This window comes from Rhinopithecus roxellana, chromosome 6 (genome assembly GCF_007565055.1).
Source record: "Rhinopithecus roxellana isolate Shanxi Qingling chromosome 6, ASM756505v1, whole genome shotgun sequence".
In the NCBI taxonomy this organism is placed as follows: domain Eukaryota; kingdom Metazoa; phylum Chordata; class Mammalia; order Primates; family Cercopithecidae; genus Rhinopithecus; species Rhinopithecus roxellana.
In genome coordinates, this window is record NC_044554.1 from 99,791,581 (window position 1) to 99,818,281 (window position 26,701).

At 56.3% G+C, this 26,701-nt stretch overlaps 1 protein-coding gene across 1 annotated transcript; it reads right to left on the bottom strand.

The window, feature by feature from the left end:
• Positions 1–636: 636 nt before the first annotated feature.
• On the bottom strand, positions 637–26,701 carry COL26A1 (collagen type XXVI alpha 1 chain). The gene is made up of 11 exons (XM_030932011.1): positions 26,680–26,701; positions 25,501–25,562; positions 18,623–18,779; positions 16,174–16,272; positions 14,779–14,931; positions 13,075–13,158; positions 11,102–11,154; positions 9,189–9,224; positions 6,639–6,689; positions 3,865–3,949; positions 637–2,299 (listed from the first exon to the last, which is right to left on the bottom strand). The coding sequence occupies exons 1-11, from the start codon at positions 26,699–26,701 to the stop codon at positions 2,139–2,141; spliced, it is 963 nt and encodes a 320-aa protein (XP_030787871.1). The 3' UTR covers positions 637–2,138.

Here is a 26,701-nt window from a genome sequence, read left to right on the forward strand (position 1 = left end):
GGGCATCCCTCACCCTCTGGAGGTAAGAAACAGATTTTGACTCTGGAGGGATAGCTCAGACACAGGACCTAATTGAGGACTAGCTAAAACAGGGACAGAGTGGAAGCATCTTTCCATTGGACATGCCCACCAGTGTGCCATGTCAGTTTACTATCGCCATGGCAACACTCATGAGCTACTGCCCTTTTCTGTGGCAAAGACCCGATGACCCAGAAATGACCACCCTTTCCTTAGAAATCTCTGTATAAACCAGCCTTTAATCTGCATGCAATTAAAAGTAGGTATAAATATGGTGCAGAACTACCCTGAACTGCTGTTCTCTGCCTGGGGAGAAGGAGTCATGGAGCTGTAACCCTGCCCCTGCAATAAAGCTGTTTCTCCTACCTCCAGCTTGCCCTTGAATTTTTTCCTGGGTGAAGCCAAGAACCCTTGCAGGCTAAGCCCCAATCTGGGGCTTGCCTATTGTGTGTCACTCCCAGCCCCTTCCCTGGAGGTCCTGAGGGCAGAGCTGGACCTCCCTGCCACAGAGGCCCTGTGGTCACCCCGAGCCTGGCTGGGGCTGCTCACAGCTTTCCTGGCACCTGGCCAGTGAGATGCAGACCAGTCTCTTGCTGTCACAACATAAACAGACCCACAGTGGGGAGAGCACCTTTATTGTCAGATACAATAATAACACTACAGGCTGGTGGTCCCGCCCGCCTCTGACCACCCCTCCATGAAGACACAGACTGCCTCTCCAGACCTGCCTCAAGGGCCAGAAGAAGATCCCAGGGCCCAGAGGGACCAGGCCACAGCCCAACAGGAGTACCAAGAGCACTGGAGACAGTCACTCCTGCTGTGAAGACAGAGTGCCCCAGGGTGGCGCCAGCACCTTCAATTCTCTGAGTTTGCTGTTGTGGCTGTGTCCCAGGTCCCAGCCCAGCAAGAGAGGAGCACCAGGGCTGAGCTGTTCACAGAGACCAGGGCCCCAGAGGCCTTGAGGGCTCTAATCAGAGCTGCTCTGGGCTGCTAGGGACCTGGTGCCTGCCGTTGAGCCTGCCAGGCTCCCCAACTCTGGAAGGTGGGAGGCAGGAGCATCTCTTCCCAGCAGGCCTGGGACTCTGTTTCCCTCTCTGCAGTTTGCAAAGGGGACATTGGACTTGCTGTGCCATGCAAAAGTAGCAAACCTACAGAGTCCCCTGAGAGACGAACTCGTGGGGTAGAGGCTAAAAGTCCCACCTCTGACAGACATGCCCATGAAATGCTGCCTCCTCCGGCTCAGGGATGGGACGGACCCAGAGAGGGCGGGTGGGCTCAGTGAGGCTGGGAGGCAGTGGCCGGTGATGCCGATCTGGTTTTGGGGGGCCCTTGCACCCCCAATGCTGCTCTCTCAAGGTCCTCAAGTCTGCGTGGCTGGCAGTGACTTATTCAGGATCTCCCTGGCCTCTGAGAGCAGCTGCAGGCCAGGCCGCCCCCTCCCCAGCCAGTGGGGAAGGGGGTTGAGGAAGGGAAGCCCCAGGCCCTGCAGGACCCTGCCTATCCCCTCAGACTAGCTGGCCCAGCCTCCCCGCAACCCTGCCTGCCTTAAGGAACCATCCTGGCCCTGCACCCTCCCTGTCTGAGTTTTCTCACGAAGAGGGGAGGCTGGCAGGGTCGAGAGAACATGGCTTCAGGAACTGAGGGGCCTGGGTTCAAATCCCGCCCCTGCCACCCATGACCTGGTGGCCAAGGGAGGGTTATTTCTACCATCCGAGCGTCAGTCCCCTTGTGAAGTGGGGATAATAAGCTTACCTCCTAAGGGTTAAATAATGAGACAACGTAAGGAAAGTTCCCTGGACAGGGCCAGTTACAGCAGGGACTCAATACATGATGGGTATTAGGATTATTCTTATTCCCAGCACCCAGCCCAACCAGACCCCGTCTCCAGCGGGGAGTGGGGGGGGGGGGGGGGCAAGGCCAGAGAAGGGCTCTGATGAGGGTGTTGACCCCTCCAGACCCTTCCCCTGGAGACATTATCTGTCCCCAAAGCCCCCCAGGTCCTCACAATCATCCATGCCTGGAGCCCAGTTCCCCTGGGGGCATCTTTAGGAACCAGCGGTGGCTCAGGCCTCTGGGGCTGGGTCTCTAGCCAGGACAGGGTGTCCTGGAGCAGTGGGCTCTCACTTCCTGCTGCTGGCCTGGTCCACGCTCTTCTGTCCAGGGTCAGGCCCAAGCAGGGCAGCAAGAACCCCATCGGGTTGGGGGCCACCCCTCTTCATCTTGAGGTTGGCTCTCAGGGCGGCATCCTGGCCAGAACCTCCCTCCGGGGAGGCCAGGGGATCTAGAAGGAGAGCAGAAGGGTGGACTCGAGGTAGAGCCTTAGGAACACTTGGGGGCACCTTTGATCACGATACGTGGCTGCAGAGAGATGCTCTTGTTTGGCGTGGAAAAGCAAGGCAGCAGCAGGCTTTCAGCTCCTGATGCATTCATTCATTCATGGATCCATGCATCCATCCATTCACTCATTCACCCATCCACCTGTCCATTGACCTATTCATCCATCTGTGTATCCATCCGTTCATCCATTCACCCATTCATCCATCCACTCAGTCATTCATTTATCTTTGCATCTATCCATTCATTCACTCATTTACCTGCCCATCCATCCATCCATCCATCCATCCACTCACTTATCAACCCACCCACCCACCTGTCCACTCATCAGTCCATTCATCCATCCATCCATCCACTCAGCCATTCATTTATCTTTGCATCTATCCATTCATTCACTCATTTACCTGCCCATCCATCCATCCATCCATCCATCCACTCACTTATCCACCCACCCACCTGTCCACTCATCAGTCCATTCATCCATCCATCCATCCACTCAGCCATTCATTTATCTATGCATCTATCCATTCATTCACTCATTTACCTGCCCATCCATCCATCCATCCATCCATCCACTCACTTATCCACCCACCCACCTGTCCACTCATCAGTCCATTCATCCATCCATCCATCCATCCATCCATCCATCCATCCATCCACTCAGTCATTCATTTATCTATGCATCTATTCATTCATTCACTCATTTACCCATCCACCTATCCATCTATCCATCCATCCATCCATCCATCCATCCATTCACTCACTTATTCACCCACATACCTGTCCACTTATCCGTCCATCCATCCATCCACCTATTCATTTATTTATCCATGCCTCTACCCATTCACTCACTCATCCATCTATCCACCTGTCCATTCAACCATTCATTCATTCATCTATCTATGCATCCACCCATTCATACATTCATCCAGGCAACCAGCCATTCGTTCACTTACTCACCCACCCAGCTGTCCATTCACCCATTCATTCATCCATTCATTCTCCAAAAATGCTGATGGGCCTGTACTCCAGGCCCTGCAGAAGCACCATTTACTGTTCTGCACAAGGGACTCCCAGAGGGTCACAGAAACACCATCCCAGCATGGAATGGAAGGCTCCCCAGAGCACCATAGGGACAAAGAGAAGGGTTCAGAGAAGGCTTCACAGAGGCAGAGATCTTTGAGCAGGTCCTGAAGTGGCAGTCAGTGTTCACCAGGCAGAGGGATGGCCCGAGCAAAGGCATGGAGGTGGGAGGAGCCTCAACATGGCTTGGTAGGGCTCTGGCCACCATGGCTGTACTAGGGAGGGGCTGGGAAACTGGGCTGATGCACGTGGAAGTCCGTCAAGGGCAGCAGGGAGCCACTGAGGGTCTTTGAGTAGGGGAGGGACAGGGTCAGACTAGGGGTCAAAGAGGGAGACCAGAGACCAGAGGCAGTAGCCATGAGGGCAGCAGGGAGGGAGAGGAAGGAGGGAAGGGAGATTCCTAGCCTGCTGGTCCTGGTCACTGCTCACCGTGGATCCCAATCATGTGCTCCAGGATGAGGACTCGCTCTGCCAGGATCTTCAGGGCTTCTCTCAGCTGCTGCACCCCCTCACCCTGGCGGGGAGGAAATGGCCAGGGTCAGGGCCGGCTGTGAGGAGGGGTTCAGGGCCATCCTGACACAGTGTATGTGTCCTCAAATCCCCCACCCCTGACTCTTCCCACCTGACACCCTCACCACTGCAAACAAGCATAGACTGAGCATCATCAACTATGTGCCAGGCAGGGCTTCAAACCTGTTCACAGACAAAGAACTTGAAACACAGAGAGGGCAGGCAACCTCCCTATGGCCACACAGCCTGGCAAAGCAGCCGATCCAGACTGCAGATCCACACCTGTCGGCCTCCAGCCTGAGCTTTTCCTTCCACCATAGCTGCCTGTCAGCTTCCCTGGCATGCCCTGAAAATACCCTAACCGGGACAGAGCACCTATCCCAGGGCCTGAAGGTAGGAGGTTCTTTGCTTGTTTCCTTCCTTCAATGCCCCACCGAGAGCTCTCCACCGAACAGCAGGCAAGGGGCAGGGTAGGTGTGGCCGCGCCAGGCAAGAAAGACAGCAGAGAAAGCCACTACTTCAAAGTGCAGGCGGGCGGGCTGGTACGCTGGCACAATGGCAGAGTCTATATTTCAAGGGCCGGGTCTACACACGGGCAGAGGACCTTCTGGACAGAGACACCTGAATGAGCCAAGACAGGGTGCTGACTTATCGAGAAGGCAGGTGTCAAGGCCACTCTGAAAAGAAAAGTGATGATGAGGAGACAAAGCCATTGCCCCCATCCTGCCCAGCCCTGGGAGTTGGCAGCAGAACGGGTGCCTTTTGCTGGTGTGACATGACAGGTCCGTCTTACGTTCAGATTGATTTAGCTTAAAATGAAACAAAAGGAAACCAAAAAGCATCCTACTGGGTTATAGGAGAGAGGTCTGCCCACCAGGGGGCCAAAGGCAATGGCAAGCTGAGCCAATTACAGGGTGGGGATGTCAGTGTCGTGTCCCCAGCTCAGGGAAGGGGAGACCAAGGGTCTGAGCCTCATGTTCCTAAGTCACAGGTGGTTTTTTATTTTTTATGTTTATTTTTATTTTTATTTTTTATTTTTAGTTTTTAGAGACAAGGTCTTGCTTTGTCACCCAGGCTGGAGTACAGTGGCACGATTATAGCTCACTGCAGCCTCAACCTCCTGGGTTCAAGTGATCCTCCTGCCTCAGCCTCCCAAGTAGCTGGGACTACAAGCACACGCCACCATACCTGTCTCATTATTATTATTTCTTAAGAAATTGGGTCTCGCTATGTTTCCCAGGCTGCTCTTGATCTCATGGGCTCAAGCGATCCTCCTACCTCAGCCTCCCAAAGTGCTGGGATTACAGGCCAGGGCAGGTTGCTGCTATGAAATGGAGGGGGTCACGGTCACCTCTCAGAATACGGCTGTGAGTGACCAGTGTTATCAGGCTCATGACTCAGCCGCTCTGCCTCCTGCACTCCCCCACAGCGCCTTCATTCCAGCCTCTTCCCTTTCTCTGGTCTTGCAAGGACCTCCTGAAGCTCCCCCAGACCCACCCTGGCCCTTCTGTTTTGCCCGCCCAGCTTTGACCCACCCAGGGGAAACCCCTCTCAGGTACTTTCATTTTTTTTTTTTTTTTTTGAGACGGAATCTCGCTCTGTGGCCCGGGCTGGAGTGCAGCAGCCCGATCTCAGCTCACTGCAAGCTCCGCCTCCCAGGTTTACGCCATTCTCCTGCCTCAGCCTCCCGAGTAGCTGGGACTACAGGCGCCCGCCATCTCGCCCGGCTAGTTTTTTGTATTTTTTTAGTAGAGACGGGGTTTCACCATGTTAGCCAGGATGGTCTCAATCTCCTGACCTCGTGATCCGTCCGTCTCGGCCTCCCAAAGTGCTGGGATTACAGGCTTGAGCCACCGCGCCCGGCCGGCACTTTCATTTTTAGCTTTCAAGGCCTCCCCTGCCGGCCCCCGGCAGCAACAACCTTCTCATTCTCTTGCAATCACTGCTGTCATTAGCTGTGTCCCCCGCTGCGCTGTGAACTTCTCAGGGCAAGGACCCTGTATACCTGGTGGCCCAGCACCCAGCTCAGGGCCAGCTGAGAGGAGTTTGACTTTAGACCTCAAATGAGCCCTTCATCCCCTTCATCCATGACCCCAGCCTCAGCCTCCCCTTCTCCTCCCAGAAGCCACAGGTCCCCACAGCCAAGCCCATGCCCCAGCTTCCCCCTACTCCCGGCCCCAGACTCTGCTTGCTCCAATCTTCTCTCCTCAGATTCCCAGTTTGCAAGTCCCTCTTCCTCCATCCATCCTGTCCCACATCCAGCAGCTCTGTCCCTTTCAGTCCCCCAGCGCCCTTGACCTTGTGGGCATGTCCATGCCCAGATGCCATTCACGGGAGAACCCAGTCCGTTGAGAGGGATTCCGCAGCCTGAAGCCTCCTCCTCCAGGGAGACTGTCTTTCCTACAAGTTTGTGACTCCTCTCCCTGTCTCGGGAGGCCCCCCAAGGGCCAATCACCCCCTCTGTGGCATCCCCGCCCAGCCACTTTCTCACTCTCTTGCAATCACTGCTGTACTCAGCTAAGTTCCCCACTGGGCTGTGAAGTTCTCAGGACGGGGACCCCATACTCCCGGTGGCCCAGCACCCAGCTCAGGGCTGGCTGAGGGTCAGTGCAGATCTGTGGGGCACCTGCCCTCCCGTGACAGTGCTCACAGCCAAGGAGGCGGGAGGGAACATGGCAGGCAGGCATAGTTACCTCTGCAGCGGCGGCTTTCTCTCCTTCTTCCCCCTTCACGCCAGGTTCACCCTAAGAAGCAAGTCACACAGTCAACACCGGAACTGGAGGTGGGGGCACCTCTCCACCCTCTCCAGTTCCCTGGGGTCCTGCGGGGAGTCAGGGGCAGGCTGGGCAGGCAGGGCCTGGGGAACGGGTGCTAGGCACTCTAGGGACTCCTGCCCTGGAGTGAGCATAACAGGGGAGGCCACGGCTCTGGGGCACAGCCTGCTCAGCTGGCATGGCAGGGACGGGTCCAGGATAGGCTATAGGTGCTTCATTCTGTTTCTGGGGCAGAAGAGACTCAGGCTAGGAAGCCAGCAAGTTCATGCCTGGGCCCCTCCAGGATCGAGTAGCCTGCCTGGAAGGGCTGCTGTCTGTCTCTAACACAAGGCCAGTAATACCAGATTCAAAGTCACGTATTTTACTGTATTTTATTTATTTATTTATTTGAGACGGAGTTTTACCCTTGTCACCCAGGCTGGGGTACAGCGGTGTGATCTCGGCTCACTGCAATCTCCACCTCCCAAGTTCAAGTGATTCTCCTGCCTCAGCCTCCTGAGTAGCTGGGATTACAGTGCCACCATGCCTGGCTAATTTTTGTATTTTTAGTAGAGACGGGGTTTCACCATGTTGGCCAGGTTTGTCTCAAACTCCTGACCTCAAGTGATCTGCCTGCCTTGGCCTCCCAAAGTGCTGGGATTACAGGCGTGAGCCACGGCGCCCGGCCAATTTTTTGAGACAGGGTCTTGCTCTGTTGCCCAGGCTGGAGTGCAGCGATGCGATCATGGTTCACTGCAGCCTCTGCCTCCTGGGTTCAAGTGATCCTCCAACCTCAGTCTCCTGAGTAGCTAGGACTACAGGCAGGCACCACCACAACCCAACTCATTTTTTAATGTTTTTGTAGAGATGGGGGGTCTCACTACATTGTCCAGGCTGGTCTTGAACTCCTGGCCTCAAAATTATCCTCCTGCCTTGGCCTCCCAAAGCACTGGGGTTACAGGTATGAGCCACCACCACACCCGGCTCACAGTAACATCCAAATGTCCAGCTACTACTGTGTGACCTTCAGTGGGTCACTCTGCTTCTTGGTGCCTCAGTTTTCTCACCTCTAAAGTGGGATCAGTAATAGTATCTATCTCATCTGCTATTAGGAGAATTAAGTTAATCAATAGGGACAATGAGCTTAGATTAGAGCCTGGCACCTAGAAGTGCCATCACTGTGTCTCCTCTGTTGTGTTTGGTCACTAGACAAGCACAGGAAGAGGCAAGGCTTGGGTGCTTGACACTCCCCGGTTCAAATCCAGGCTCCACCACTGCCTCGCTGTGTGGCTTTGGGCAAGTTACTTAACCTCTCTGAGCCTTAGTGGCCAGTTTTGGCAAACGGGGATAATAAAGCATGGTCTCTTGGGGTTGCTGTGAAGCTTACATGCACTGTCAGGGAAGACAGCACCTCCACTGTGGCCAGCACATAGTAGGTGTTCAGCAAAACTCCATTCCACCTCCCCACCACCCCACACCCCTGCAGTGAGGCTTGGACATCAAGGAAGCACCTGACTCCTTCGCCCTAAAGGCAGAAGTCAAGACTCATAAATTCTTTTTTTTTTTTCTTTTTTGAGATAGAGTCTCACTCTGTCGCCCAGGCTGGAGTGCAGTGGCGCGATCCCAGCTCACTGCAACCTCTGCCTCCGGGTTCAAACAATTCTCCTGTCTCAGTCTTCAGAGTAGCTGGGACTGCAGGTGTGCACCACCACACCCAGCTAATTTTTGTATTTTTAGTAGAGATGGGGTTTCACCATGCTGGCCAGGCTGGGAGACTCATAAATTCTTCTCATAAATTCTTTTTTTTTTTTTTTTTGAGACGGAGTCTTGCTCTGTCACCCAGGCTGGAGTGCAGTGGCTGGATCTCCGCTCACTGCAAGCTCCGCCTCCCGGGTTTACGCCATTCTCCTGCCTCAGCCTCCCGAGTAGCTGGGACTATAGGCGCCCGCCACCTCGCCCGGCTAGTTTTTTGTATTTTTTAGTAGAGACGGGGTTTCACCGGGTTAGCCAGGATGGTCTCGATCTCCTGACCTTGTGATCCGCCCGTCTCGGCCTCCCAAAGTGCTGGGATTACAGGCTTGAGCCACCGCGCCCGGCCTCATAAATTCTTGTTTCCAAGAAAGTCGATTAGAGGCCGGCTGTCTAAGCCTATTTCTGGGAGGTTCAGAGAAAAGAAGGGACTTCCCAGGTCACACAGCGTGTTAACACATGGCCCCAGGCCACACAGCACAGGAATGAAAGGCCAGGATCACAGAGTGCATTAACCCAGGGCTGCAAGCACTCAGGACTGTCAGCCCACCCTTTGGAGATGGCTCCCCTCCTCACCCCGCAGCAGGAGGTTATTCGAGTCATTTCTCAGTCACTCCCTGTTGCCTGAGCTCCAGCAGGGCCGCCCAGGGCCAAACCTCCCACCAACCCCAGTCACCCAGCGCTCTGGGCTTGCATCAGAGCCTCTGCCTGGGAGTGGCCATCCGCACAGCCCACACTTACGGACGGCCCCACCGTGCCTCGCTCTCCAGCCAGGCCCTGCAGAAAACCAAAGGAAGCACGTGAGGCCTGCCTGTCCTGGCCAAGTCTCCAGTACCCTCTGGCCATCCCCATCCCCGCCCACTGTGCTCCGAGTCTGCAGAAAAGGAAGGGAGAGGAGGATGGCCTGGCAGGCAGGGGAAGGGCAGATTCAAAGGCCTCCAGTCCTGGAGCCACCTGGAGCTGGTATTTGACTAGCGACCGCTGAGCCCTCAGTCTTCTCGCCTGCAAAATGGGCCAATGCCACGTACAGCTGTCAGGCAAAGAAGGGGAGCAGGTGGCCCAGTGTGTGGAGAGAACCAGTAATACTAACAGCAATGGCCAGGGTCCCCCGTGTGCTGACGTCAGCCTAGATGGCTCCTGGGAGCCCCAGGCCCATGAACAGCTGTCCCCTGACATCTCCACCCAGCTGACCATAAGGTGCCCACTTCCCCTCTCTCCGAAGGGAACTCCTGGTGCCCCCGACCCCCAAGCCTCCTCTTCTCAGGAAATGCCTCCCTGGTCCTCCCAGCTCCTCCTGGCAGACACCAGGGAGTGAACCCAGAGCCTTCCCTGTCCTTCTCACAGATTTATTCCATCAGCCAGACATGCCGAGTCTACTTTCTATTTTTATGTATTTAATTAATTTTTTTTAATAAGTCAGGGTCTTGCTCTGTCACCCAGGCTGGAGGGCAGTGGTGCCAGCAGAGCTCACTGCAGCCTCCAACTCCTGGGCTCAAGCCATCCTCCCATCTCAGCCTCCCAAGTAGCTGGGACTACAGGCGCACGCCGGCACACCAGGCTAATTTTTTCATTTTTTGTAGAGATGGGGTCTTGCTATATTGCCCAGGCTGATCTTAAACTCCTGGGTTCAAGCGATCCTCCCACCTTGGCCTCCCAAAGTGCTGAGATTACAGGCATGAGCCACCACACCTAGCCCCTCAGAGGAGCTTTTTAAAGATGTAAATAAGATCATGGAATCACCCTCCCTGAAACTCAGTAATTCCATCCACTGTAACAAAAGCCCACACCTGGGTCCCGTAGGTAAGGCCCTGCCCACTGCGCCTCATCCCACACCACACACTCCTTTGCTCACTGCCTGCCAGGCTTTTCCCTGCCTCAGGACCTTTGCAACTGCTCTTCCTGACTTCTGACACAGCTGCAGAGGCAGGGCGAGCCTGGGGTTTGGGGCTGAGTCAGGCTTGGGGTGCCGCCTCCCCATAGGCAATTCTCAGGGCAGGGTGAGGGGCTGAGGCAGAGATTCTGTGACCTGGCCCAACTCTGCCTACACTCTCTGTGCAACCTCAGGCAGCAGCTGGTCTCTCTGGGACTCAGTTAGCTCATCTGTGAAATGGGGGTGGTGCTAACACCTCCCTGACATAACGGGAGGAGGATATAGTCAGCAAACAGTCGCTGCTGCTAATAAAATTAAAATCTTGGCCAGGTGCAGTGGCTCACGCCTGTAATCTCAGCACTTTGGGAGGCTGAGGAGGGTGGATTACTTGAGGTTGGGAGTTTGAGACCAGCCTAGGTAACATGGTGAAACCCCGTCTCTACTAAAACTACAAAAATTAGCTGGGCATGGTGGCGGGTGCCTGTAGTCCCAGCTACTCGGGAGGCTGAGGCAGGAGAATTGCTTGAATCCAGGGGGTGGAGGTTGCATGAGCCAAGATGGTGCCACTGCACTCCAGCCTGGATGACAGAGAGAGACTCTGCCTCAAAAATAAATTAAAAAATAAATAAAACAAAATAAAGTAAAATCTCACCAGCCAGGTCTACTGGCTCCTTCCTGAGTGACTCCTGCTGCTGGTAAGAAGGTGCTGCTTCTCCCCTAGGGAGACAAGGCCACCCCTCCCCCACCGCCCCCCACATCATACCTAAAATGGCAAAGTCCTTACCTGGGATCCAGGTGTTCCCGGGGGTCCTGGGGGACCTTGAGGCCCAGGGGGACCTGTGGACAGAGTCACAGATGGTCACTTGGGGCCAGAGAGGGGCATCCCCAGCCTCCCGCCCCAGCACCTGCTCTGGATCTGTCTCCATGGGAAGCAAAGGAGGGTTTGGGAATGAATGGGGGAGGGGAGGAGGGAGGAACAGCCCCTGTCAACTAGGTCTCCATCCTCAGAGCTCAGGGCCCTCTCCACTGGCTGCTCACAGCTCCCACACCTCCTCCTCCCAGGGCCTTGTCCACGAGGGAGCCCCAATCCCGAGACCTGGCAGGCGAGGGAGGAAGTCCATCCAGACCGGTCCCATGCCCCAGCCAGTTGGTCCCCTGGTACGTCTCTCAGGTCAGTCCCCCCTCGGGACCTGGGACCCATCCCTCTTGCCAGGGTTACTATAGCAACCTCCTGACCATCCATCCTCCCTATGCACCCCCAGAGCACGCTTTCAAAAATCCAAGCCCAGTTAGGTCTCTTTCAGGGCTCCAAAGTCCTCAGCCTGGCCCCTTCCCACCCTCCTTGCCCCAGCCAGACACCCTCCTGGCGTCTCTGCTAAAGCTGTCCTTCCTCTTGGAGCCTCCCTATCCCTCTACTCTCCAAGCAAACCCTTTCCTATTGGTTTTCTTACTAGTCTGACACGGAGCATCACCTCTTCCAGGAAGCCTTCCCAGCTTTCCACTGCTCCCCTAGGAAAATCCCTTATGTAAACCAGCCGCTGCCCATGGCCACTGAGGTTTTCACATCTGTCTCCCCCATGGGCTGTGGAGTACCCAGAGGGCCAGGCTGGGTTTCGTGTGTGTGCCCAGCTCAGGGAGGGAGATTCATGACTAATCTCCAAGCCTGCTAGGAAGAGTGAGGCCTTGGTCTCTCATGACCCTGCATGGGCCCATGCCTCCTATGGTGCAGGGAGCCCCGTGTTGGGCTGTCCAGCATGGCCTGGCTCCCAGGTTTGGAGAGGGCATGTGAGGACAGGCACTCCAGGGGACAAATATCAGGAGTCTGTCCAGTTCTCCTGAGACCTGGCATGTCACCTGAAGGCCCCTAGGTACCCTCTGAGCTCACTCCCTCTCCTCCCTAGAGCATGTGCTGAAATGTCACGTTTGGACAGGGCCTCCCTGCCACGCCCCAGCTTCTCCCTTGTAGCTCCCTCAGATCCTGTCAAAGTCACAATTTATGATGATATTTCTGTCCTCCACTAGAATGAGAGTTTCACGATGATGTTTGTTTTGATTATTCAGGAGTCTTGGGAACCTAGCTCACTGTTCAGCACATGTAGTAGCAGATGCTCAATGAATGTTTGTGAGATGCACAGAGGAATGAATGAATGAATGCATGCATGAATGAACGAATGAATGAACAAATGAATGAATGAACGAATGAACGAATGAATAAACCAATGAATGAAGGAATAAACAAATGAATGAATGAATGAATAAACGAATGAATGAATGAATGAATGAATCACTCCCTTCCCGGGCAGGGAGGGGCAAGGCAGTCAGCCCTGCACTCCTCCCGCAGTGAGGAATGTGGATGATGGAAGGTCAGGCCAGGACTGAGGGCCAGGACTGGCCCATTTGAGCCCTAGGGCCCTTGGTTTCTGCCTCAAAGGTAGGGACTTCCTGCCACCTCTGTCCTGACCTCATCCTCCACTGGTGTGTGTCCCTCTCTGGCCCATGCAAGGGCAGCCTCATGCAAGCATCTTATTCCAGCAGAATCATGTGGGTTTCGTGCATCCAGTCCCCCCGGGGCATTGCCACCAGGAAATGAGGGGCTTCACTTCCTGCCACACAGTGGGTGGGACAGACCCAGTCCCCAGCACTGTCCGGAAGACACGGACCCCCAGCTGGCCTTTAGCTCCCCTCAAGGCCCCATGGTTCAGGCCCAGCCCTGGGGGGATGGAGTCCTCAATGCAGGCCAGCCCACCATTCACTTACCTGGTAGACCAGGGGGACCCCGGGGTCCTGGGATGCCCGCCAGCACTGTGTCCACGATGGCAGAGGCCAGCCTTGAGTCTCCATCTGTGGGAAGAGCGGAGCAGCCAGGGGTCTGGCGGGGCAGACCTGGCAGTGCTGGGAGGCTGGTCCTGGGCACTGAGCCCTGAGCTAGGCCACATGGAGCCCAGGGGGCTCCCACTGTTGCCCCCACTGCTCAGAGCAGCATGGAGAGGCCCAGACAAAGAGGAGGGAAAGCCAGGTTGGTCAGCTTCATATAAAACACAAATACCTTCTAGAACAATATCCAGGCTCTTCAGACTCTGCGTCTGCCCTGTTCACTTCTCCACTGCGCCAGGCTGGCACCTTCTTCCAGGCTCCACTTCACAGGCCCACCCAACTGGCTCACTCCTCCAGGAAGCCCTCCATGCCCACCCCTCTGAGCTGTGCCTGGGGTGTCTGATTCCATCACAGTGACCACACTGCCTGGGGCAGGGGTGGGGTCTAACAACCCATCACCCATGGCCCTCCAGGATGAGCTCCCTGCCTAATTCACCCTGGCCATCCCGAACCAGACCCAGGGCCCCAGGGCAATGCCATCACCTTCCTCATAAAACCCTACCCCAGGCTGGGCACAGTGGTTCATACCTGTAATGCCAGCATTTTAGGAGGCCAAGGAGGGAGGATCACTTGAGGCCAGGAGTTCAAGACCAGGCTGGCCAACATAGTGAGACCACATCTCTAGACCAGCCTGGGCAACATCGTAAGACCCCATCTCCACTCAAAAAAAAAAAAAAAATTAGTTAGATGTGGTGGTGCATGCCTGTGGTTCTGGCTACTCAGGAGGCTGAGGTGGGAGGATCCCTTGAGCCCAGGGGGTGAGAAGCTACAGTGAGCTAGGATGGCACCACTGCATTCCAGCCTGGGCAACAGAGCGAGACCCTATGTCAAAAAAAATTAAAATTAAAATCTTAGTTGCTAGGACACTTAACCAGAAATGATATTCCTCTCAGGGCTCACGGACTCCTCTGCCTGGCCTCCCACTGCCTCATGGTCCCTCGGGCCCAGAGTCCTGGTCCCGTCCACTCTGTGCACCTCCCTGTCCCCACCTCCCGAGGTAGAAGTGGACATTTCTGTGTGTTCAGAAGTTCTCTTGGACTGGCCTGTGCCCCTGAGGGCCAGAGTTTGTTTTGCACACTGCTGTATCCCCAGTGGCTAAATCTGCCTTGCACATAGTAGGTGCTCACTAAACACCTGCTGAATGACCTACAGTGAGGATGGGTGAGGAAGAAGTGCAACAAGGGATAACCTCGGTGGGATGGGGTAGCCAGGTAGGGAATCTGGGCCAAGTCAGCCAGCAGAGTGACCTTTGGGGCTCGGGACCCCAAAGGCAGAGAGCTGAGCACAGGCAGAGACAGGCCACTTTGGGGCCAAGAGCAGGGCTGGGAGCCAGCACTGGGTTCCCCTGGGGATGCTTAGCGCGAGGGCCAAGGCTTGCTCCCAAACTGTTCCCTGCCATCGTCTCTGGCAGGCCCTGAACACCGCATGGAGGGCTTCCTGGAGAAGGCCTGCAGGAGTGAGCCAGTTGGGTGCAGCAGGATGGGCATGTGGAGGGGTCCACTTTCCAGGATCCTTTAAGGAAGGCTGATCCCTGCCAGAACACAGCATGGCTCAGCCCTCCCCCAGCCCCCCAAGCACGTCACTCACTGTCTCTGTCTGTAGGTGGCTGCAGGGAGTAGAGGGCGCCCTGGGGGCTGTTTGGTGAGGGGCCTGGGCTGCCTGCTGGGCCGGGTGGTCCTGGGGGGCCGGGGCGCCCCATCTCTCCAGGAAGCCCCTGGGGCCCTGGAGGCCCTAGGAGCCCTGCAATGAGGAAAAGAACAGTCACTGTGGTGGCTGGAGCCTGGCGGGTGGCTGCAACATTACAAATGGGGAAACTGAGGCCCTGAAAGAAACAGGGTTGGTCAGGGACACACAGCCAGTCAGTGGTGGCCTCCAATCCACAGTCTTCCTTGGGGGTGTCCTGGGGTGTAATTGAAATGGGCTCCCCTTCCCAGCCCAGTCCAGAGGGGATACTTAGGAGCCGCTGGGGAGGGTGAGCGGAGCAGGGACGGTGAAATCAGCAAAGGCTGTGGCCAGAGGCCGATTGGTCCCTCTCAGGGACCTCAGCCCTGTGGCGGGGACACCAAGTGTAAGCCACCATCCTGGGCTGGCCTTGTACCTGCTGAACCAGGGGTCCTTCCCCCGCAGGACCCAGGAGGAGGCGAGAGGGTGCTCTCTGGAAGTGTTTAAATGGCTGAGAACAGCTCCTGGCCCCTGACAGCCTCGACGCTCATGCCTGTACCCGAAGCTCCCCGAAGACCCTGTTTTGGCCAGGCGTGGTGGCTCACCCCTGTCATCCCAGCACTTTGGGAGGCTGAGGCAAGCAGATCACCCGTGGTCAGGAGTTCAAGACCTGCCTGGTCAACATGGTGAAACCCTGTCTCTACTAAAAACACAAAAATTAGCTGTGGCGGGCTCCTGTAATCTTAGTTACTCAGTAGGTTGAGGCAGGAGAGTTGCTTAAACCCAGGAGGTGGAGGTGGCAGTGAGCCGAGATTGTGCCACTGCACTCCGGTCTGGGCAACATAGCGCAAGACTCTGTCTCAAAAAAAAAAAAAAAAAAAAAGTGCCAAGTGCAGTGGTGGCTCACGCCTGTCATCCCAGCACTTTGGGAGGCCAAGGCGGGTGGATCACCTGAGGTCAGGAGTTCGAGACCAGCCTGACCAACATGGTGAAATCCTGTCTCTACTGAAAATACAAAACTAGCCGGGCGTGGTGGCGGGCGCCTGTAGTCCCAGCTACTCAGGAGGCTGAGGCAGGAGAATTGCTTGAACCTGGGAGGCAGAGGTGGCAATGAGCTGAGATGGCATCACTGTACTCCAGCCTAGACGACAGAATGAGACTCCCTCTCAAAAAAAAAAAAAAAAAAAAAGACCCCGTTTTTCTTGTACCCAGCAAGATCAGGGCTGTGGGTGCATGGGACACCTCGCCTGTTCCGGTAGGGGAGAGAGCCCAGCCCCTTCCACAGGTTGACAACAACATATATGTGGGGGGTTTTCATACCAGGGGGCCCCGCTGGGCCCTTCTCTCCCATCTGGCCTCGGTCACCTTTGGACCCAGGGGGGCCTGCAGGCCCTGGTGGTCCTGTCTGCCCTGGGGGCCCTGGGGAGAGAAGGAGACAGAGCATCAGAACATGGGGGACCCCCAGCCTCCAGCGGCTCCAGGCTTGGCTCCCTGGGCTGTTGGCCCACCTTCCCCCAGGAGCCCCGCGTGCCTGGAACTCCCCAAACAGGCAAAGCCACTCACATCACCTTGGAGTTGTTGTTTATTATAATTCACAAATTAGTTTTGCACTTAGGAACATCTGTGATTCCAAGAACTGCTTTCGTTCCCATTTTCAGTGTGGGAAAACTGAGGCTCAGGAAGGTTGTCGCTTCCCCAAGGTCACACAGCCAGGCCGCAGCTGAAGTTGCTTAGCTCCAGGTCCCTCTCTTACACCCTACTGTCTCCCTGCTTAGGGTCAACAACCGGGCTTGTGGCAAAGTGCTCCCCAATACGCGGCCTCCGAGGAGGCCCCAGGAGGTCCTGAAGGACGGATCTTCCCAGCTACAGGTCTCCAAGCCCCAAGGGTGCCCCAAGGACAAGAGGGGACAGTCCTTTCTCCCTCTGGCCCAGAGAGGTTGCTCAAAAGTGTGTGCTCAGCACTTTGGGAGGCTGAGGCAGGAAGATCACTTGAGCCCAAGGAGTTTGAGACCAGCCTGGGCCACTTAGTGAGACCCTATCTCTACAAAAGATGCAAAAGTTAGCCGGGCGTAATGGTGCATGCCTGTGGCCCCAGCTACTGGGGAGGGTGAGGTGGGAGGATGGCTTGAGCCCAGGACGTCTGAGCTGCAGTAAGCTATGATCACACCACCGCACTCCAGCGTGGCATACAGAGCTAGACCGTGTCTCAGATAAAAAAAAAAAAAAAAATTTCCTGATCTGATGAAGGGACCTGCGCGGAGTCTTAGGTCCCTTTGCACCCCAGCTGCATGGGACTGTGGTATGGTGGGGAGGGCCTGGCTGAGGGCTGCTAGGGCTGCTGGCCTGGGAAGAGCCCCACCTGCTCTCTGGGATCCAGGTTGGCTGCAGATGTCACCATGTGTAGGGTGTGTGCGCCACCTGGTGGCCATTCTTGAAACTGCATTTCCCTGGTTGGGAAGGTCTCGCCAGCCATCCCCTTTTGAGGGGCCTGGGTCCCCGGTGGGATGGGAAGCCCCCTCATCCTCCATCCCCGAAGAAAGATTTGAAGAATGTGGGCATGGGATAACGCTCTGGGTGTGAGACTTTAGGGATAGCAGCTCCAGGGGTGGGCCAGGGGACCAGAGTGAGAGAGGTTCCCCTTCCCATAGCAGACCTGAGCTCGGCCCTCCTCCCACAGCCTTCAGTCCCTTTCAAAGAGTGCCTTCAGTCCCCTTCCCCAGCCTTGGGACTGGCCACTGGAGGCCACCTCTGTCATGCATCTCTCCTCCCTGCTCTGCCCCTGCTCCCCAACCCGGCATCAGAATAGACACATAGAACAGAGGGGAGGGGAGAGCGCCCACTCCAAAGGGCTCTAAAGGCAGAGAATCATGGAGGCAAAATGCCCCTGGCTTGCTGGGTGACCCCAGGGGTGTCACTTAACTTCTCTGAGTCTCAGGTGTCTCCCCTGTAACCTCAAGGCTTCCAAGCTTTGTGTGAAGATTATGAAAGGTATCTGTAGGCTGGGCGCGCTAGCTCACATCTGTAATCCCAACACTTTGGAGGCCGAGGCAGGTGGATCACTTGAGGTCAGGAGTTCAAGGCCAGCTGGCCAACATGGTGAAACCCTGTCTCTACTAAAAAATACAGAAATTAGGCTGGGTGCGCTGGCTCACACCTGTAATCCCAGCACTTTGGGAGGCCAAGGCGGGCAGATCATTTGAGGTCAGGAGTTCGAGACCAGCCTGGCCAACATGGAAAACCCCATCTCTACTAAAAATGCAAAAATTAGCCGGGCTTGGTGGTGCGTGCCTGTAATCCCAGTTATTCGGGAGGCTGAGGCAGGAGAATCACTTGAGCCCAGGAGGCAGAGGTTGCAGTGAGCCGAGATCATGACACTGCACTCCAGCCTGGGTGACAGAGAGAGATTCCATTTCAAAAAAAAAAATTATATCTGCATTTGAAAGATTTTCATATCTGATATGAAAATATTTAATAATTGGCACAGTGCAGATCCTGACCACTCATGGTAGACCCCAGCCTTCAACTCCTGGATTCAGCCTTACAGAGCCACTGCACCTGGCCAGATCATCTACTTTTTAAGATAAACTAGAAATCCTGGCTTTTAGGTGAAATCCCCCAGTTTTCAACTGTTAGCTTAATTTTTCAAAATGCCAGGTGGCATGTCTGATCCAGAGAACCTAGTGTGTGGCCTCTCTAGGGAGACCCTGGGATGCCGTGCCTGAGGCCCCTTCAGCTGCCCCAGCCTGTCCTCTCTGCAGCTTTCACTCACCGGCTGGGCCCGTGGGCCTTCTCTGTCGTGGCCCCGGGTGAGCGAGAGGGATGGCGTCGGGGAAGAAGTCCTCGTTCCAGGGGGGAGGAGTGATCTGGGGAGCCGGCAGGTCGTTGTTGGGGCTCGAGGGCCGTTCTGCTGCTTCTAGCAGGAGGACCTGGGCCAAAGGAGACAGAGAATCAGGTCCCAGTCAGGCCAGGGCAGGGACACGTGTGTGCACCCCATGAGACCTGCAGCTGTCCATGCTGTGTGTGCCCCGTCACACTTCTTAGTGGGAGCATCTCACCCGTGGCCGGGGCTCCCTCCATCCCAGTCCTCTCCTCCTTCTCACATTAGGAAAGTCTTCCTGGACCCTCAGGTTCAAGCAGTGCCTTTCGGACACTGTCAAAGTCCCTGTGCTGGCCAGGAGCGGTGGCTCATGCCTGTAATCCCAGCACTTTGAGAGGTTGAGGCTGGAGGATCACTTGAGGCCAGGAGTTTGAGAACAGCCTGGACAACACAGTGAAACCGCCGTCTCTGCAAAAAATAAAAAAAATTAGCTGGGCGAGGTGGCACACGCCTGCAGTCCCAGTTACTCAGGAGGTTGAGCCCAGGAGTTCAAGGCTACAGTGAGTTATGATTGTGCCACTGCGCTCTAGCCTGGGCAACACATCGAGACCCCATCTACAAAAAAAGAGAGAGAGAGAAAACACACACACAGAGAGAGAGAGAAAAGGAAGGGAAGAAAGGGAGGGAGGAGAAAGGAAGGGTGGGTATTAATACGCCCCTTGTGGCACATGACCTTTAGAAGGTTTTCCAGAAAAATGAGAGTGGCCATGATTGCTTGGGACCAGCCTGCAGTGCGGCCCCATCTCTCTCCGCTTGAGGGAGGCAGGAGTCAAAGGTGGCTGAGACCCAGAGCCTGGGACCAGGAGACTTGCTCCTTCCTTTAAAGGCCTGAGAGACAGAACTCAGAAGCCCTGTGAGTCCCTGCTGCCCCCAAAGAGGCCGGCAGGAGGCGCTGTGTGCCAGAAATCGGCTCAGGGTGGGTGGAGATCCCTGCTGGGAACCTGGGTGGGCCCTGGGGCTGAGGGACGTGAGGGACCCGCTGGGCTGAGCTGAGGGTCCATGGTGCACAGGCAGATGGTCTCCCTGAGTAGCCCCTCACCAGTTCTGCAGTGCACCTGGGCCTGGGGGACATGGGATCCCTGGGGACAAAGTGGCCTGGTCTGGGCTCCTCCCCAGCAGGTGCATCTCCAGGATGCACTCAGCGGCTGCTCAGGGCTCTGACCCTGCACCAGGATTCTGGCTGGGCCCCCTGGGCTCAGGCCCTGCTGTGGGCTGCAGAACAGGCTCTCCCTCCACCCTACTATGGGACACAGCCCTCTGATGGCTTGGATGCCTGGCCCAGGGCCCCTTGACCCCCAGGGCCAATTCTTTCAGCCACTCCCCTTTCTGGTCCTTAGGAGGGTCCATGAAACTGGGAGGGTCACTGTGGAGATATCACAAATGAGATGGAAACAGAGGCTCAGAGACTGCAAGTGACTTGCCCGGAATCACCCAGCAAATGGGCGGTGAGGCCGGGGTCCCAAGCCGTACCTCATCCACCAAACCACAGTTTATCCTCCCAACAGCTCTGCCTCGACCCTAGCTGAACTTCGTGGAGTCACAGAGAGCTGGGGCAGCTGGCTCAGATCACACAGCAGTGAAGGGTGGACCCCAGTCTCCTGAATCTCTGGAAGGAGGAAAGGGTTCCGATTCCTGTCCTAGCCGCTGGCATCCCTGGAGAAGCTGACGGGCCACAGCCAAGGTTAGGGGCTCTGGGGAGGAGCAAGGAGACTGTGGCTGTCAGGTCACGTGATGGAAAGGGCCTGGGATGACCAGCACCAGACACGTCAGGCCCTGGTGCTCCCGGAGCTGGGGGCAGGAGGTGGGGTGAAGGCTGGAGTGTCTCCCGTTTCAGGCCTGGCTGCTGGGAATAGCAGAAATGCCCCCAATCGAACAAGGGCATGGGAGAGGGGCAGGCTTGGGAGTGAAAGTGGTAAGTCGGGGTGGGGTGGGGTGGGTTGCAGTATCCCAGGGGGACCTCAGATAGCCATAGTTAACAGGGGGCGGTCCCAAGGACTGGGAGGTGGAGGTAGGGGACCATGAGAGGAAGCGGGGCTGGTGGCGGGAGGCTAGGGCGGAGGAGAAGGGAGCACGGTGGAGCCTGGAAAGATTTGGGGAAGGGTCCCACCTTGGGCTCCTGCAGGCATCCCCTAGCGTTCCCCATTCTGGGCAAAGCTCTGGCTTCCCCTGAAGTGACCTGCCAGCCAGTACAAAAGGCCTAGCTCACTCCTTCATGAGGCACCTCCCACCGGGACACCCCTGCTCACAGAGCCTGCAGACCTGGACAGAGGGGCCCTGGTTGGAATCTGCCCTGGCCAATGTCTCAGCCCTCCTGGCTTGGCTGGGGCTGACCTGGAGAAATTGATCCTATTACTGCCCAGGCATGAGCTCACCCAGGCGGGCAGCCGTGGGCGTGGGGACCCAGCCCAAAAACACCAGGCCATGGCCTTTGGGGGCAGTGGCCCTGATGATGTCATTGCAGCCTGGCAGACTGGCCGGGGCACTGCCCTCTCCACACCAGAGACTGCTGGGACTCTGAGGCTTCCGTGACTCTTGAGTACTGTTTGCGGTCCATGAAGTCAGAGAGTAAAGCCCGGGGCAGGAGAGGGGAGGGCAGGCAGGAATATTCCCTGGTGCCCTGCTGGCCTTCTGCCTGCCAGCCCGTCCCAGGAACAGAGGGTGGCAGAAATCCTGGACCAGCTCCTAGGTCTGCACCAGTGGGAGAGCAGATGGAGTGGACTCTGCAGGTTGCCTGGCCCCCACTGCCCCTTCTTCCCTTGCTCCAGAACTCCCTCTTGTGCCTCTGTGCATGTGGCCCAGGAAAGGAATCAGGACTGACCTGAACCGGGCCGAGCAATCCCTTTCTGCTTAGCCAGGTACTCAGTTTCCCAGCTCCCTTGCAACTAGGAGGTGGTCACTTCACCCAGTACAGGCTCATGGAACATAAGGAGTCTGTTTGGAAGCTTCACCTCACCCTCCACCTCCTGCCTTTACATACAAGGTGAGGATGTGATGCCTGGAGCTGCAGCAGCCACTTTGTAATCATGAGGCATCAACCAATGCAGACAAAAGCCAACTCACTAAGAAGTCAGCGAACAGCCTGGCTTCCTTGGACACCAAACCAATCCTGAGACCACTTCTACTCCTGGACTTCTTGTCAAATAAACAATAAATGTCCTTATGGAATAAGCTACCATTGGCCAGGTTTCTCTCATTTGCCTCCTTCCTGACATACCAAAGCAGACCTCTTGTCTAAGGGAGCAGAAGCCGAAGTGTCCAGGCTCTGGGTTGCTGCTGTTTTATGCAAGCCATCTGATTTCTGCTTCCCTGTCTGGGATCTGACTGCCTGGCTTCTGTCCTGGCTCTGCCTTCACTCTGCTGGCATCCCAGCCTCTGCCCTGGCTGACCCCTAGTCTCTGATCTGAGCTGAAAACACAGCTCTGTGTCTTGGCTCCTGCAGACTCACCTGACCTTGGCACAGCCTCTAGTGCCGCTGGGCTGTCTTAGCAACTAGCCCAGCTGGTGTTCCCTTCCCCTCTCCAGGCCGCTGCCTCTCGGGGCCCTCTGATCTGGGCCATCAAAGCTCCCTATGGGACTGGGCACAGTGGTTCACGCCTGTAATCCCGACACTGGACACTGGGAGGCCAAGGCAGGCAGATCGCTTGAGGTCAGGAGTTTGAGACCAGCCTGGCCAACATAGTGAAACCCCATCTCTACTAAAAATACAAAAATTAGCTGGATGTGGTGGGGCACACCTGTAATCCCCACTACTCAGGAGGCTGAGGCGGGAGAATCACTTGAACCTGGCCCAGGAGGCGGAGGTTGTAGTGAGCTGAGATCACGCCACTGCACCCCAGCCTGGGTGATAGTGCGAGACCTTGTCTGAAAACAAAACAAAACAAAACACAAAAAACCTCCAAGAGGACCTCTCAACACAGATGGGCATGGAGTGGGCAGGTGGGCGGCCAGAAAGTGCTCCAGACAAGATGCAGGAGCTAAGAGAGGAGTCTCCCAGCCCCTACCTAGAAATGCAGACAACTGTCAAAAGGAGGAGGGCTGCAAAGTTCCTCTGTTTCTGCACACCCCAGGCCCAAGCTATCTCCCCCAGCTCCCCACTCGAGAGCTGCCTGTGCTTCCCCACTCTGGACCAGCCTCAAAATGAAGCGACTCCAATTTCCATTTTCCAGGCCATCTGACTGAGATCCAGAGGGAAGGACTGGCCAAGGTGGAGTGGAGGAAGGGTGGGAATCCTGGCCTGGGCTCCTGCCATGCACTGCTGTCCCTCCCTCCAGCCCTCGAGGTGCACAGAGAGGACACAGCCCTCTCACTCAGCCTCACAGGGCAAGCCCTGCCCCGGGCCTGCTGCTGGAGGCCATGGAGCTGGGGCCCTCGGTGGAGAGGGTGTCAGGGCCGGGAAGGCCACAGGGAGGAATTGCTCATGATGGGAGGGCATGGGCCAGGTGGGTGGGGGACAGCTGGCCAAACGCCCACCCTCCCCTAGAGCTGCAACTTTTAACACCCACAATACCCGGCTGAGGGCAGGGCCGCTGCTCTGCGCCAAACCACACAGAGGCTTCCGGGACTAGGAAAATGTCCACCAGGTTGGACATGGCTCGGGGACCCCGCCTTTTCTAAAATCTCAGATGCCAGAAGCTCACCCCTCAGCATTTTCCCCTGCACCCGTTCTAGAGGTCCCGGCCCAGCTCAGCCCATGTGGAAACAGTTGCTCCCTGGAACCCTCCACTCCTGTCCCCCGAGAGTTAAGACTCCAAGGAGAGCAGACGGGTCTCTCTCATCCCAGGCCTGGGCTGCTGGGAGACCCTGCCCACCTACGGAAGGGCTGGAGGACAAGGGAGGCCGCGAATGCATGCCTCGGGGCCCCCCGTCATTGCTTTGCACAGATGTCTCCTGCACACCTGTGTCTGTATCTGTAAGGCGGGAACAGTAACGTGGCTGACGTAGGTGACAGCACTAATCCCTGACTCCTGGTCAGCACTAGACCATTTCCAAAGCCAGTTCCCACTGCCATCTCCCTGCAGACTCTCAACAGCCCTGCCGGGCTGACGCTTTCATCCATTCTACAGATGAGGGGCGGAGGTGCTCTGAGAGAGTCACCCAGCTGGCGGAGGGCGGTTCCACACATGTCTGACTCCAAGCCATGCTCACCTGCAACCCCCAGGGCAGAAGTCAGGGCCAAGGGTAATGTGGAGTTGTCAAGGGCTGTGTGTGTTAATGTGTGCACATCTGTGTCATGTGTGTGCATGTGTGTGTATATGTATGTGTGCCCATGTGCATGCATGCTGTGTGTGCACGTATGCCTGAGTATCTGTGCATGTGACCATGGGTATTACATATGTGTGTCCCTGTTTTTGTGTGTATGCGTGGGTCTGTGTGCACATGTGCAAATGTGTGTGTCTGCATGCGTATATATGTATGTGTGTCTCCACATGCGCACTGATGTGTGTGCCCTGGTGTCTATGTGTGTGCATGTGTGTGCACATGTATGGTGTGTGTGTGTGTGTGTGTGTGTGTGCTCTCCTGGGTGGAGGCACGGCTGACCCTGGCCCTGCTGTCTTCTAGGGGTTCTTGCTGCCTGGGGCTCCAGCCCCACACTCTCAGGTCCCTGGTCCTCACCCCGCCTCCCTGCCACGTGGCCCTGCTCACACACACTCTCTCTGGGCAATGCCACGTGCTCCGGTCGCCACAGTTCTGCTCCAGAGAGAGCTCTGCCTCTGGCTCAGCTGATTCCAGCCTCCTGGTGCTGGCTCTCCCCTGGGGGGCCAGGAAATATAGCAGATCCTGCTGTCCCAAGAGGCTTTGTAGGTATTTGGAGGCTGCCTCATCCCTCCAGACCTGTCCTCCCCAAGGCCGAGCCCCTGTGGCTAAACACCAGAGCCTGCTTACCAAGCCCTCTGGGTGAGAACGGGGCTTGTCCCCATCAGGGCAGACGCTGTTGACGCCCCATGCGCACCCCTCAGCCCCACCTGGCTTTGGCTTCGGCCTGTGGCCACCTGCAACTCTGCCAAGGGCTTTCTCCAGCCACAGGAGCTTGCACAAGCTGACTGAGACAGGAAGTATCCTCGGGGAAGTGTTAACCCAGTGAGGGGCAGGAGAGATGTCTGGCTTCATTGCCCTAAGGTGGGCGGGCCCTGAAGTGTGCTCAAAACCACCGCCTCCCAGAGGGAGTGTGAGATGGAGCCCCAGGTGCTCCCACAGGTCACCTGCCCATGAACACACATGTACTGGGCATACCCTTCCCTGCCTCTCTCCCTGCCCAGTGCTGCCTAGGGTCACTGCCAGGTAAATTACTTGGCCTTTATGGATTCCTCAGCCTCTGGGCTGACTCCACTGAGGGAGTCCTCTTCCCATAGACTGGGCTGAAAGCTGGTCACTTCCCAGCAGTTCCTCCTCCACGGAGTCTTTTCCCATTGGTTCCTCTGTGCCCAGCCCCATTCTGGAGGTGGGAAGAGTGGCCCTGGAGGGACAGAGACTCCCTCCTCTTTCCACTGTCCTCTGGGTGTCCAATCTCCCAGCCCCCAGGTCCCGGGAGCTCAGCACCATTCTGCCCTGCCCACAACCAGCCTGCTGCCTGGGACCTCCAAGCCCAAGAAGGCCACGCAGAGTCACCAAGTCCTGAACAGTACGCAGTACCTGGGACCGGCTGTCCAAGCCTGCTGGGAAACCTGGGGCTGGGAATTCCACAGCCACACCCAGTGATTGCCCGACGCCTCTCCCCACCACCCCAGCTCCCCAGGCAGCTCCCCAGGCCCAGACTCCCCAGCCCAACTGACCTTGGCCTCCAGTGTGGTCAGTCGCTCACTCATGTCACTAAGCCGGGTGCAGTTCATGCATTCTGAAAGAGAAGAGGAACTAATATGAAAGCAGAGTGTAGACCCTGGGAAGAGAGCAGCCCAGTCACCAGGATAGCCTCTGGGCAGGCGGGCAAGCAGAAACATCTCCAGTCATTTTGCCTGGAAAACTCCTATTCATCCTTCAAAGCCTTACCCTCAGACACTCCTCCTCCATGCAGCCTACTGGACCACTGAGCCTCCCTTCTGAGCACGCACAGTACACTGTACTGTTTATTCAGACAAGGTGATGCCGTGAGCTGGTGAGCACCATGAAGGCAGGGGTCTTTTTCTATTTTGTTCACCCATGAATCTCAGTGCCTGGCACAAAGCAGGGACTCAAAAAATATCTGACAATTGATGAACAGATAGTGAGGTGGGCCCCTGACTTTGAGAACCAGAGTTGGGCTAATAGACACAGACTGGGAAAGGGATGCCAAAGCCAGCCCAGTTGGCGGGGGCAATCAAGGAGGACGTCCTGGAGGCAGTGGCATCAAAGATGAGACCTGAGGAATGCACAATAGCTGGCCAGGTTCTGCAAAGAGAAGAGCAAATGCATTCTAAAAGAAAAAGAAATGCATTCTGAAAGAGTGCATTTTCTGAGGCAAGAAGAGAGTGAGAACAGGGCAGGTTGGCCAACTGGGAACACATTTGGGGGCTGCCAAGGCTGGAAAGGTCAAGGAGCTCTAACACCAGGGGCCTGGGAAGGGCTGTGGCAGTGTCCGTAGGTCACTGGAGGGTCTTAGGCGGGTGAAATTCAAGGTCAGATTTGCATTTGTAGATGCTCGCTCTGGCAGCAGAGCGTGCAGTGGGTGGAAGTGGGAGGGACTGGAGCCCGGAAGCCCAATTAGGAGCCTACTGATGCTGACCCCGCCCAAGCACACATCTCTCTGGGCTGTAATTATCTTTTAATGTCTGTCTCCCTGGAGGCCCGAGACCTGGAGCTCTTTAATGATGAAATAGACGGTTCAAAGCTGTTCTAAAGAGCTTTTATTGCTCTAGAAGTCAGGGGATGCCTAAAGTCTCTCTTTCCTCAGCTCAGTTCAAAGCCTGACCCTGCACGATCCCCATCCCTGTTAAACAGACGCCTAAGATGTATTTGGGTAACTGAATAGCTCCCACTCGGCACGCTGGGGCTGACCAT